General features: G+C 35.6%; 6 protein-coding genes across 7 annotated transcripts in view; 3 read left to right on the top strand and 3 right to left on the bottom strand.

Moving 5' to 3' along the window:
• LOC104714061 overlaps positions 1 to 2095 on the top strand; it is a 6249-nt gene extending 4154 nt beyond the window's left edge. Inside the window, exons 6-10 of one of the 2 annotated variants that reach the window (XM_010431305.2) lie at positions 878 to 924; positions 1027 to 1246; positions 1405 to 1534; positions 1629 to 1671; positions 1795 to 2095. In XM_010431305.2, the coding sequence (XP_010429607.1) occupies positions 878 to 924; positions 1027 to 1246; positions 1405 to 1534; positions 1629 to 1671; positions 1795 to 1869 (515 nt within the window). In that variant the 3' untranslated portion in view covers positions 1870 to 2095. Of the gene's footprint in view, positions 1 to 877; positions 925 to 1026; positions 1247 to 1404; positions 1535 to 1625; positions 1672 to 1794 lie in introns of both variants that reach the window. The other variant, XM_010431304.2, reaches the window with a different exon arrangement.
• Positions 7 to 773, top strand: LOC104714060 (piRNA biogenesis protein EXD1-like). The gene is made up of 5 exons (XM_010431303.2): positions 7 to 59; positions 150 to 281; positions 374 to 424; positions 526 to 622; positions 721 to 773. Exons 1-5 carry the CDS (start codon positions 54 to 56, stop codon positions 756 to 758), a joined length of 324 nt encoding a protein of 107 aa, XP_010429605.1. The 5' UTR covers positions 7 to 53; the 3' UTR covers positions 759 to 773.
• LOC104714058 (zinc finger CCCH domain-containing protein 23-like) lies at positions 2639 to 3963 on the bottom strand. Its single transcript, XM_010431302.1, has one exon. It carries the CDS (start codon positions 3909 to 3911, stop codon positions 2991 to 2993), a length of 921 nt encoding a protein of 306 aa, XP_010429604.1. The 5' UTR covers positions 3912 to 3963; the 3' UTR covers positions 2639 to 2990.
• Positions 7593 to 8386, bottom strand: LOC104714056 (oleosin 14.9 kDa-like). Its single transcript, XM_010431300.2, has one exon. It carries the CDS (start codon positions 8213 to 8215, stop codon positions 7775 to 7777), a length of 441 nt encoding a protein of 146 aa, XP_010429602.1. The 5' UTR covers positions 8216 to 8386; the 3' UTR covers positions 7593 to 7774.
• On the top strand, positions 8737 to 11320 carry LOC104714057 (serine/threonine-protein kinase Aurora-2-like). The gene is made up of 9 exons (XM_010431301.2): positions 8737 to 8979; positions 9531 to 9638; positions 9772 to 9918; positions 10021 to 10116; positions 10230 to 10325; positions 10420 to 10516; positions 10601 to 10718; positions 10814 to 10886; positions 10977 to 11320. The coding sequence occupies exons 1-9, from the start codon at positions 8737 to 8739 to the stop codon at positions 11076 to 11078; spliced, it is 1080 nt and encodes a 359-aa protein (XP_010429603.2). The 3' UTR covers positions 11079 to 11320.
• Positions 11642 to 12176, bottom strand: part of LOC104714055 — a 5162-nt gene continuing 4627 nt past the window's right edge. Inside the window, exons 12-13 of the mRNA XM_010431299.2 lie at positions 12147 to 12176; positions 11642 to 11964 (exon numbers count right to left, since the gene is read on the bottom strand). The exon at positions 12147 to 12176 is cut by the window's right edge and continues 25 nt beyond it. Coding sequence (XP_010429601.1) covers positions 11797 to 11964; positions 12147 to 12176 — 198 coding nt within the window. The 3' untranslated portion in view covers positions 11642 to 11796. The remainder of the gene's footprint in view (positions 11965 to 12146) is intronic.

Here is a 12176-nt window from a genome sequence, read left to right as displayed (position 1 = left end):
TTGGTTTTGACTGTGAGGGTGTTGACCTCTGTCGACATGGAAAACTTTGTATCATGCAGGTATGACCCCTTTTAACTAGAATTTTAGATTATTTGTTCAATGATGTTTTGGTAGTTTATAATTCTAACTGAAGATTCTTGTCTTGGCAGATTGCATTCTCTAATGCAATATACTTGGTTGATGTCATCGAAGGTGGCGAGGTGCTTATGAAAGCCTGTAAGCCTGCACTCGAGTCTAATTACATCACAAAAGTTATTCATGATTGCAAACGTGACAGTGAGGTGTCTGAACTATTTTTGTTTACTTGGTATTGTGTTCATGACATATTTATAATTCATGACAACGTCGCTTTAATTATTTTTCGGTACTATAGGCCTTATACTTTCAGTTTGGGATAAGGTTGCACAATGTTGTGGACACTCAGGTACGCTCTTCTGTGTGACGCGAAAAAATCTCTTGCCTTAGACTATTTCCTGTCTAAGTAACCTTGGTCCTGATTTTCTTATACTATTTTCTGGTTCATAGATTGCTTATTCTCTGATAGAAGAGCAAGAAGGCAGGAGAAGACCTCTAGATGATTACATATCGTTTGTTTCACTCCTTGCTGATCCACGTTACTGCGGTACATTTTATACTATCATGTTAGTTTTTATTTATGATTTACTTTAAATATTTAATCCTCGCGGCATCTTGTTCTGGGCGTGAATATACTGATTTCAGCTGAGCAAATGTTTATGCAAGTTCGACCTTATCTATAGAGCCTGCTTTATGGAACTTCTTGTTCTGGTTCATATCTTGCACCTTGAAAAGTGATATTGACATTTTCCCTATCATGTGGTGGTGAATCAATCACTTGGCTTTTGTTTATTCGGTTTAGGCATATCCTATGAAGAGAAAGAAGAAGTTCGTGTGCTCATGCGCCAGGTTCATTACATTTCTACTATATCTTTGCTAGTGTTTAAACTGAAATTATGCTTCCGGAATAGATAATGAGTTGTTTGTGTTGCCTTAATCTTTCAAATTTAGGACCCAAAGTTTTGGACATACAGGCCAATGACTGAGCTTATGATCCGCGCAGCTGCCGATGATGTCCGCTTTCTTCTGTATCTCTATCACAAAATGATGGGAAAACTAACTCAGCGGTCACTATGGCATCTAGCTGTTCGTGGTGCGTTGTACTGTCGCTGTCTCTGCTGCATGAAGGATGCTGATTTTGCTGATTGGCCGGCTGTTCCTCCAATTCCAGGTTTGTGCGTACATTAAGAATGTAGTTCAGGACAGAACTAGGTTACTCTCTGAAGTCAGTGAAGATATATAAAAATCTATAGACAGAAAGATAAATAGACTAGTGATGTTAGCTTCCATTGGTTTACTGATTGTAGTTGGACTTTTTGAGTATTGCAGATAACCTGAAGTCAGAAGATGAATGTCTCGAAGAAGAGATCCTGTCAGTGCTTGATGTTCCACCAGGAAAGATGGGACGTGTGATTGGAAGGAAAGGATCATCAATTCTCGCCATTAAGGAAGCTTGCAAGTATAGAAACCATTTCGTTCATGTTCTAGTAGTGCTAACAAGACATTTGATATCTGACTGTCATATAATACGAGTGATTTTTTTCGTCTAGCAGCGCGGAAATTCTAATTGGAGGGGCAAAGGGTCCACCTGACAAGGTTAGTCTTATTCCATTGGGGCACGTGATCTCATCATAGTTCCAATGTTTTGCTATAAATGAGAGATTGGTGGAACCAAAAGATGTAATAAGGTAGTGTTTTGTGGAAATGGGTTTGGTGCAGATATTTGTGATTGGACCGGTGAAAGAAGTGCGTAAGGCGGAGGCTATACTGAGAGGAAGAATGATAGACTATTGAAAGGAAATGAGGGCCCTTTGTAATCTGTCTCATTGCCCCCTACCAAAAAAACATTAAACCCTCTTTAAACTTGGATACTCCATGGTTCAGTACGGACCCGAGAGAGTCCCCTCTTCAATAAAAGTTACATCATTAACTTCTGTTGATACTGGAACTTACCATTCCATTTCCCAAAAGGGACTTTATAGTTTGATGAAACCAAAAAAGACCATATCAGCTGTGGTTTATTGGCAAATGCAAAAGTAGTTTGTCTGATGAGTAACGTTCAACCCTCAATTGGTTTCTACGCCCGCTCTGTTTCCTTTAGTGTTAGTGAAACTGATAGTTGAATTACGTTTTGTTGGGTTGATGATTCGTAATCCTGAATTTAGTGGTTTTTAGTACGAGTAAATTCAAAATTTTTGTGCAAATTAACAATTAATCTTTTAAAATCTAAACGCTAAGTCTTACTACATCTATTAGAGTTAGATATTGTGTAAAAAGTCTTATACAGTATTTAACAGTAAATAATGTACAAGTACAAGTGCTTAACTGACCTATTTTCTCTCATTCTTTGTTGAATATTTTTGTCTATTTGACTGTGTATATTAATCCAGGCCTAAAATAATACTACTAATCCCCTTAAAACTCGAGCTATTTTTAAACTTTTTATCATTTCTAACCTACTATTCTATTTTTACTCTAAAAATAGCTTAGCTATATTCAGAATAAGATATAATATACCACTAGAATTAGGTTTAAAAATTTCTTGGTCTTATTTTCTCTCTCATTTGTTGTTGAATATTTTTGTCTACTTTACAATTTTGTACATAGACGAAATAAAACAAATTTGCAAAAATCCAAATACATTTAGAACTAATTACAAAATGACATAACACTAATACACAACAAAATAAAACCAATGGCAAAAGAAAACAAAATAAGTAAAATACGAAAATGCCAAACAAATTGTAGAAAGGCCTCCCAAGTATCAGTTACAAAACGACGATAAGATTGATTTGCCACGTCATTTATCTACCCAACTAAAAAACTCTCCAAATATTCACAAAAATAAAATAGTCGAGTCAAACTGGATAGAACTGCCACATCATCATAGACTCGGTTAACAGAACCGGGTTAACTCAACCGAGTGAGTTTTCTCGACTGAGTTTCGCGTACATCTTGGCTCTCAGTTCTTTCCCAGATTCCACAAACTCCATCGCCGGAGCTTCTTCTTCACGTTCACTCTCCCAGATCTCAAACTCCCTAATTCTCGGCCACGTCGGCGCTTGAATCGGACGCAAAGACGACGAAAAAGGTAACCTAAGTCCAGATCTCATCGGCGAACTCCACGAACCACCTCCGTTCAACTGCATCTTCCTCATCGACGCAATGAGTTCACCGGTGCTCGGAGAAAGCGGCGGAGATTCCGAATGTGGAGATCCGAGGGTCGAAGTCGGAGAAGTAGCTAAGCCTGATTTCGAAGAGAAGAATCCACCAAGATCTGGATCTAAGGAACAAGGCAAAACACGTAACTGCTCCGTCGTATGAGCGAAGAAACAGATTCTTCTCCGGCAACTCGTTCCGTCTTTACACGGCTGAGTACGGTAACGAGAAGGATGAAGCCAACACTCGAAAACACCGTGAGCGAACTCACACGAGTCACCTCTCCTACAACTCCCTTTACGAAACTCAGGACAAGCGGTGCCGGAGTAATGAAACTTCCTCGGATCTCTCCGTCGTGCTTTCTCTCCGGGATGAGCGAACGGACACTCAGTCCAGTCATGAGATCGGCTTCTCGCGCATCGTCGGATCTTGAACTCGTACATGTGAAACTCGTCGGTGAGTGATGACTCGTCTGAATCGTTCGTTAACTCGTTTGACGGGAGGTAACGGTAGAGAGAAGTGAAGGAGTCGAGAAACGGTGACGGAGAGTGTGGGTGATCGTTAACGCCGTTAGAGAATGGTGAAGAGATTGTGCATGTTGGATCGTTGATTGAGTCCCATTGAGGGATATGGATGGTCGGATGTGGCCGCTTATAATTATTTTCTCCGATCATCATTTTTTTTTTTGTTTGTTGTTGTGAATTTGTTAGTGAGTCTAGAATATGGGAGAGGTTTGTCTTTGAGTTATAAACTGCTTTGTCTTTTAACTATGGTTGGGTCAATCTTAACCACGGTAAAGTTATGAAAATCTTGACCCTATCCACAAACCGTACGGTTACTATTAATAAACTCAATGTCAAGATTACGACACGTGGAGAAATATGTGCTTATTATGTTCGTTTGTTACTTTATTTTTTTGTTTACTCTTTAAATTATTATTTGATACTCCCTCCGTTTCAAAATATAGGATGTTTTAAGCAAAGCACACAGATTAAGAAGTTTTTACTTTTAACAAGTTCAACCAATCAGAAACAGTACTGCATAATATAAAATACTAAACTAATCTAAAAGTTACATTAAAATTTGAAAGCATCATATATTATGAAACAACAAACTTCTCCAAAACATCTTATATTTTAAAACGGAGAGAGTATTTTTATAAGTCAGGGTATCTAAACTAATACCACCTCCAACGCTATAAACGGATGTGAGTTTCTTAAAATACAAATTAAAAAAAAATCTTTTAATTATAACATTTTTTTATTTTTTATTAACTAAATTACTAAAAGTATATAGGATATATACCTATTATGTTCTTATAGACATTTCTAAAAACTCCTCATTTATATATTTTTCTATTCTTATTAATTTATTTTTGTTTAGATACTTTTAAACATTTTTGCCACGGTGGTGATTTAATGACTTTAAGCAATTGCAATAGAATGTGAAACGTATTAACGTCGTAAAACATATCTCCTCACCACTAGACCACAAGGCTCCACACAAGTTATTATTTAGATTTTTATTAGATATTAAAAAATTTACGGCTAAATTCACCTGAAAATAAAACATGTGTGGAATTTTTATAAATTTCGTAAGTTATTTTAGCGGAATCTACCAAAATAATTTTGGAAGTTAAATGATACAAACTTAAAATTATAAGCTATTAAAATTAACTATTAATTTTTATTAAAAATCCTCATTTTTTATTTTTATTGAATTATTATTCTCAAAGTAATTTTATCATCTTTTTAACAACTTACATATGATGAACAATAATGAGCATTAGAAGAAAAGAAAAACAATGAAGGAACTAAATAATAAGGAAAAAAATTTGAGAAACAAAGCTGAAAATTTGTACATAAGACATTTTTTTCTTTGTTTTTACATAACCTAAAAATTTAGAAATTACATCAATACACTTTCCAGAGGCTGGATAATCTTTGATAAATTATTTTCTGAACAAAAATAAAACTCATTAAGAGAATATGATAATTTAGTTATATATGTCGTGTCGTGAATCTTTACAAACTTTTCATCATTTTCTTATTCAAGAACAAGTTGATGTGAGAATAGTCTATCGTGAGTGGAGTGTCTATCAAAAATATCTGTAGTAAAAATTATGTAACGCAGTATATATTTAATTGAAATGTGGAGATTACGGTATGTGGCAGAAATATCTACATATTATGTTTATACAACATTAATAAACAACAAAATAAACCAACAATAGCAAATAAAACACAATTAACATATTGGTTTAGGCCGAACGAGGTTTTTGTGGGTTTTTTCTTGTATTTTTTTTCCCTTTTCTAAACTAATATTTCCGGCGTATAGCTAGACAGACTGAAGTCATCATGTAAAACTCTATTTGGGACATTTTGTCTTGTCTGCAAATATTGTCCAATCGTTACTGTAATCAGTAGTTGTGGTCTGTGTGGTTAGCTTTGTAACGAGTCACTTTCGTGTAGCATACTATTCATTTCCCCAAAACTGATCCTAAATATATACTACAAATCAGACAAGGAGAATGACTTTGCTCGGATCGGAAAGGCAACAAGCAACTCGGACAACGTTTGGTCCATGTTCCAATATCGAATTAAGGGTTCCACTGCTCCGAGATCCACTTGATTGTTTCTCTTCCATTTGTTTTTCTTTTCTTTAATTGTTTGAGTAAAGGTTATCCATTAAGGGGAACTTATCTATCCCACGTGGAATGGTTCACAAAATTAGGATACATAATTGTTACTAGTCAGACCATTAAACAAACGGCAACTTGATTATTCTGAATATAAGAAAAAGCAATGTACGACCATAATCAGATAGGGTTCTGGGAACAAATCATCTAAATCTCACCAAACTTTTATTAAAGGATAACTTTTGGTTCGTGGCTATTAAATAATAATTAAGTCTGAATTTATCAACTTTTGCTTCACTCACAAGGGTCTGATCATGGATAAGCAATGATTATCACAAGCTATCATAATGATCGTTCTCAGTTCTCTTATCCATAAACTATTTATAAAACTAAAATAAGTCACGAGATGATTGATCGATCACGAAAAAAAAAAGATCTTCTAAACGATTCCGGAAGTTTAAGGCTGCGGTATGATATATGGTCTAACCCCAAAATCAATAACTTGTAGAGATTCAAAGGATTTTAAAAGAAACATAAAATCCCATTTTGTAAAGTGACAAAGTTGAACAACAATTATAAAACCAATTTCAAGTGAAATTACTACTCTTTGTCCCTTAAAGATTAATGTTTGATAGTTTTTACACAATTAAGAAATAATGATTATTAACTTTAAATACATTATTGTTGCTTTGTAAAAAAAGTATTATATATTATAGATCAATGACTATTCAAATTTTTTTTAAAAATTAATGATTATTTTTTGGAGTTTACAAAATTTTAATATTAATTAACTAAAAGTGGTAGAAAATCAATATTTATGGAACATAAAAATATCACAAAACATCAAATTTTACGGGAGAGGGAGTACTAATTAGACTATATTATTATAATGTATATTGTATTCACTGAATAACTTATATTGTATTATAATAATATATATTATATATTTCCAACAAAGTAGGATTGTATATTTCCATTTATATTATTAGATTTTATATGAAATTAAAATACTGTAAAATATAAATTTAAAAGATAGCAAGAAACGAATGCAATTGTTCAAGAATAATGAAAAAAGAAAGAAGAAGTGTTTAGATCGTTGTAGACTGTAGTTGATTAGTTTTCATATATAAAAAGTGACCAAAATCACTATGCAACATGTGAAAATCGAGACCAATCACTATGCAACACAGCTAAGAATCATATGCGAATGGGTCACGTGGTTGGCACAACTACAACAAGTAATGAATGTTATACTCATCAGCCGAGTGATCTCCAAGATTAGATTGACAAAGCGGTAAAACCCAAAAATAAAACATGAATAATCGTCAATGTATGATTTCGTTCCAAAGTAGAACTGTTCTGAAATATATTGCATTGTACCCAAGACAAGCAGTGAATATTGTCCTCCTGAGTCCTCAGCGTGGGTGAACAATTTGAATGCAAGCTTATTTATGCTCATATAAAGGTCCTCAATTACAAGATATGTAGTAATAATTCATTGGAGTATTATGTGCAAAGAGAGAAAAGCTTAAACGAAAAACCAAGAGAAAAAAAGTGTTTGATTGACATTTCATAAAGAAGAGTATTACGTAAGGATAGAAACTTATTCCGTTAGATGAATTAAAAATATATATACTGGAAGAGATGTAACCAAATAAATATGCATGCTCAACAAAGAACCTCAAAACTGTAATATAATGAGAATAAGAAGTAATACCGATCAGCCAATAAAAGATAGATTACGTCACAAATATAAAATTATATGGAATAAAAAGAACAGTTCACATTACATCTTTTCAAAAAAAAAAAAAAGGCCACGAACAGTACCAAAAAAACATACGTAGGGTAATCATAAAACATAATATAACATCAAGATTCATATCATTATAAAACTCTTAATGATTAAGTTGTTGTGGTTTGGTGTGTTTGCGGATGCGCAAAATGTCCAAACTCTTTCGCTTTCTCCGTTATCCTCATCCTCGCGTAATCCACTTTATCCGCTCCCATCGGGTGTTTTCCGGTAACGTACCTATAGATCCACGTCAAAGCCGACGCTGCTGCCACCCCACAACCACCAGAGAATAAGAATCCCACCGTCAAAAGCCCCATCGTTATCACCGCGGGAACCAACACCGGGCTGAACAGAACCATCAGGGGCGTCGCTACGATCAAACCGATCACGGTTCCGGTTAGTGTCAGTCCCGAGAGCACCAGAAGTGAAAGGCCGATCGTCGCTGCCGTTAGGAATCTCACTATTTGTCGTGTCGATGGTGATGAGTCGTCGAGACTCTTCATTATTGGTTGTTGCGTCTGCTGATGGTGCTGTTGATGATGATCCGCCATTTTTTTTTGTTTCTTTATTCTTTTTGTTCTCTGAGTCGATCTTGTGAAGAAATTGTGAATTGTATAGAGTTATGTTTTTGTGTTTGTATCTTTGGTGATTTGTGATTTGTTGTGGTGTAACGAATTATAAGGGAGAAGCGAAACAAGAAACGTGGCGAACGATGAGGCAATAGAGAAGAGTGTTACGCGGGCGTGTCAGCTCTGCATGGAGCTACTTCGGGGGAGGTATTGACACGTGCTTGTTCATTTTCGAATTAAATCTCAATCGTTCTATTATCTTGAAGCGTATTGGGCTACTTACTTATCTGGGCTTCTGGTGATTGTATTATCATTGTGATTGTGAAGTTGGAATAGTTTATCCTGAAAGTGTCAAAAAAATAAGGGTTGGATTTTGAAAAGAAAATATAGTATTATTTTTAAATAATTAATTTAGCTGCAGGATGAGAAGGTCAGCCTGCTAAACCATGGGCTTAAAATATGGGCCTGTAGTAGAAAATTTTGAAAATAAAAAAAAAACTTCGATGCAGATTAATCAACACGTGGCAGTCTTTGGATTCGACCGTTGGTGCTTCGCTGGTTTACGTTTTGTATATTGTCAGCCCTCCTTTTTAAATTTCTCCATTGGATCCCAAATCCAAATCTCTCTTTTGTATAATTGCTCTCTCTCTCTCTCTCTTCTCTTCCTCTTTCTTCTTGATTCTCTCTCGCTATCTTGGCTCAATCGATCTCTTTCCATGGGGACTTCTACAGACACGCAGCAAAACGTAAGAAAAATTTACTTCTTCTTGATCTCATTGATTCCCTTTTTTTTTTTTTTTTTTTTTTTTTNTTTTTTTTTGTTCTTTTGCCGAATATGTTTCAATTTTAGGGATTTGTTCTTTATATATCTCTTGTGTTGCTTCCTTGTTCGTTTGTGTTTGGGATTCTCGATTGGGTTGTTTGATTTTTTCAGAAATAAATCTTCGTTTCGTTTGAATTCGATATTCTCTGTTTAATTTGAGAAAGAATTATTGTTGGGGAGATTTCGAGAAATTTCAATTCACGGTTGTGGAGTTAGCCTTGTTTTACTGTGAGATCTTTAGATTCATTGACAAATCCGAGGATTAGGGTTTAGGGAGTTTTTGATTTTATCGACATATCTTTTGATTCCTGATAAGAATTGGATTTGAAAGAATAGAGATCTTCGTTTCTGGAAATTTCAATTTCTAGAGTATTCAATTTTAGGTTAACAAAAGACAGATTTGGTTTCTTATGATTGTTTTTAAGTGTTATCTGAGGGTGGAATTGGATTGTATCTTTGTGATTATTGTGTCAGGAGGCAATAGAGGCTGCACAAAAGAGATGGACTACAAGCGATTTCGACGTTGGGAAGCCTCTTGGTAGAGGGAAGTTTGGCCATGTTTATATAGCAAGAGAGAAGCGGGTTAGTGTTTGTGTCTCTTTTTTACAATCAATGTTGTTGTTGTTTTTTGAGTTATTCACAGAAAGATTTGTTTGGAGATGATTGTTTGTGATTTGATGTCTTTCTTCTTCTTATATGCGCATATTTGAAACAGAGCAATCACATTGTGGCTTTAAAGGTTCTTTTTAAGACGCAGCTTCAACAGTCACAAGTTGAGCACCAGCTTCGTAGGGAAGTTGAGATTCAGTCTCATCTTAGGCATCCCAATATTCTAAGGCTCTATGGTTACTTCTATGATCAGGTGTTGTGCTGTGTTTTGTGTGAATTTTAAGATTCTTACTTGTTGACATTACAATGTTTGTCTCTGTGATAATAACAGTTTCTCGAATACCTTTTGTTGCAGAAAAGGGTTTACTTGATTTTAGAGTATGCTGCTAGAGGTGAGCTTTACAAGGAGCTTCAAAAATGCAAGTACTTCAGCGAACGTCGAGCAGCAACTGTGAGTACTAGTGATATTTACCTTAACCCTTGCCTCTGAATCTCTGTAGTCTTTTCTATTTACACTTCTTGTAGACTAGTACGAGCTCATACCCTTTAATTTTGTTGTAACAGTATGTTGCGTCATTGGCAAGAGCCCTCATCTATTGCCATGGAAAGCACGTAATACACAGAGATATAAAGCCAGAAAATCTATTGATTGGTGCTCAGGTAACACATCTTTGCTGCTTCTCATTTTCCATCAATGCCATGTTATTGAAGTTAGCTTAACTGTTTATGTATTCATGGATATATATACTATCAGGGTGAGCTCAAGATTGCAGATTTTGGATGGTCAGTTCATACATTCAACCGTAGACGGACTATGTGTGGGACTTTGGATTACCTTCCACCTGAGATGGGTACGTAAAACCTCTCCAGTGTGTTTTTAAATCAGAGACGTCTGCTCCCAGCTAACTGACTCTTTTTTGCTTTTGGAGTTACAGTGGAAAGTGTGGAACACGATGCAAGTGTCGATATATGGAGTCTAGGAATTCTCTGCTATGAGTTTCTCTACGGTGTTCCTCCGTTTGAGGCCAGGGAGCATTCAGAGACATACAAAAGGTAACAGCCTGTTTTTAAAGCTTAGGATAAGATTAGTATGATGTTGTGGTAACGTACATTAAAGAATTTTTTTTCTTGTTCTACAAATGCTGCAGGATTGTTCAAGTGGATCTCAAGTTCCCTTCCAAACCTATTGTGTCTTCATCTGCAAAAGACCTGATTAGCCAGGTTCCTACTCTCTCATACCTTGTAAATCTCTCTTAAGCTTTTGTGCATTTGAAGAGTGAATTCTGATTTTCGCACTTTCTGACCATACAGATGCTGCTTAAGGAGTCTACTCAACGTTTGGCCTTGCACAAGCTTCTTGAGCACCCATGGATTGTGCAAAACGCAGATCCGTCAGGCCTCTACAGAGGCTGAAGCTTCATGCTCTTCCATGCAGATAAAGAAAAGACTGCATTCTTGGTCCCCTATTACTATAATTGATCTGATCAATTCATAGTCTATATAGAATCTAGCTGTGTTGCAAAGTATTTGTACTATATTTGTCAACAAAGTTTATAGCAACAAGATTCGTGTAACTTGACACCAATTAGGTTTGAATCTTACATCACTTTTAAGAAATCGTTTGGAATGGTTTTATACTTACACCAGTTTTTCTGCATTGGTCGTCGTGGCACTAATCTTAGTTTTAGAACTTGTTCACCAATTGGTCGGATTACACACTGTATATTTTAAGCCACTCCAAGAACCAACAGTCATTCGTAAAAAATTTCGGAGCCTAGCAGCGAAAGCTACCTCTTGTTATCATGGACGCGAGGACTATTTTACAAGGTTTTATGTTAACTAATGTCACTGCAGCTATATGAGATCAAATTGTACAAATACATGATGAGTTGGACTTGTTCATATGAGAGCCGCAACATTTTTTTTGTGTTATTAGGCTACTGGCACACGAATGAAAGAAATTAAGAATAACGAACTTGAACAGAACAACAAGAGACTCTGCAATGAATCATTTTCCTTCAAAAGGTGGGTAAATGAGACAAGATTTTCATCTATAAGAAGAAGAATAATGCCTACTTAACCTCAAAAATTTAATTTTGTGTATCTTGTAATTAAATATGGTGGTAAAATCTCAAAAGGCGTAGCGGTAGATGGCATCCGCAACACCGTCTTGGTCGTTGCTCACACCTATCACATCAGCCACGGCCTTTGTCTTTTCTGCACCATTGCTCATAGCAACTCCCAACGAGGCCAGTTCCAGCATCTCTATGTCATTTTCTCCATCCCCAATTGCCATTATCTGATTTAAAAAAAGTCCGGTTTGATTCATCAATTATCTAGCCTTGAACAAATTAAACAAGCAAATCAAGTTTTAGAGCTTGAGTTCAGGGGTGGACGATTCAATTTTATTTTATTTTTGACTTCCATACCTACGCCTACTTGAGTTTCTTTAAATGTCGTAAAAAGATGCTAGATTGTTACCTCATCCGGTGAAACACCCAAATGATTGAG

This window comes from Camelina sativa, chromosome 9, assembly GCF_000633955.1.
Source record: "Camelina sativa cultivar DH55 chromosome 9, Cs, whole genome shotgun sequence".
Lineage (NCBI taxonomy): Eukaryota > Viridiplantae > Streptophyta > Magnoliopsida > Brassicales > Brassicaceae > Camelina > Camelina sativa.
The sequence above is the reverse complement of the archived record's forward strand: the minus strand, read 5'-3'. Positions and strand labels throughout refer to the sequence as shown.

What these genes read in the sequence shown, in the direction of transcription:
- LOC104714060 (XM_010431303.2), top strand. An exon ending in ACAATGTTGTGGACACTCAG is followed by an intron (nt 425 to 525) that starts GTACGCTCTTCT and finishes TCTGGTTCATAG; the next exon opens with ATTGCTTATTCTCTGATAGA. An exon ending in TGCTGATCCACGTTACTGCG is followed by an intron (nt 623 to 720) that starts GTACATTTTATA and finishes TACTGATTTCAG; the next exon opens with CTGAGCAAATGTTTATGCAA.
- LOC104714058 (XM_010431302.1), bottom strand. Translation starts at nt 3,911, where the DNA reads ATGATGATCGGAGAAAATAATTATAAGCGGCCACATCCGACCATCCAT.
- LOC104714056 (XM_010431300.2), bottom strand. Translation starts at nt 8,215, where the DNA reads ATGGCGGATCATCATCAACAGCACCATCAGCAGACGCAACAACCAATA.
- LOC104714057 (XM_010431301.2), top strand. Translation starts at nt 8,737, where the DNA reads ATGCAGATTAATCAACACGTGGCAGTCTTTGGATTCGACCGTTGGTGC. An exon ending in ATATAGCAAGAGAGAAGCGG is followed by an intron (nt 9,639 to 9,771) that starts GTTAGTGTTTGT and finishes TATTTGAAACAG; the next exon opens with AGCAATCACATTGTGGCTTT. An exon ending in CATTCAGAGACATACAAAAG is followed by an intron (nt 10,719 to 10,813) that starts GTAACAGCCTGT and finishes CAAATGCTGCAG; the next exon opens with GATTGTTCAAGTGGATCTCA.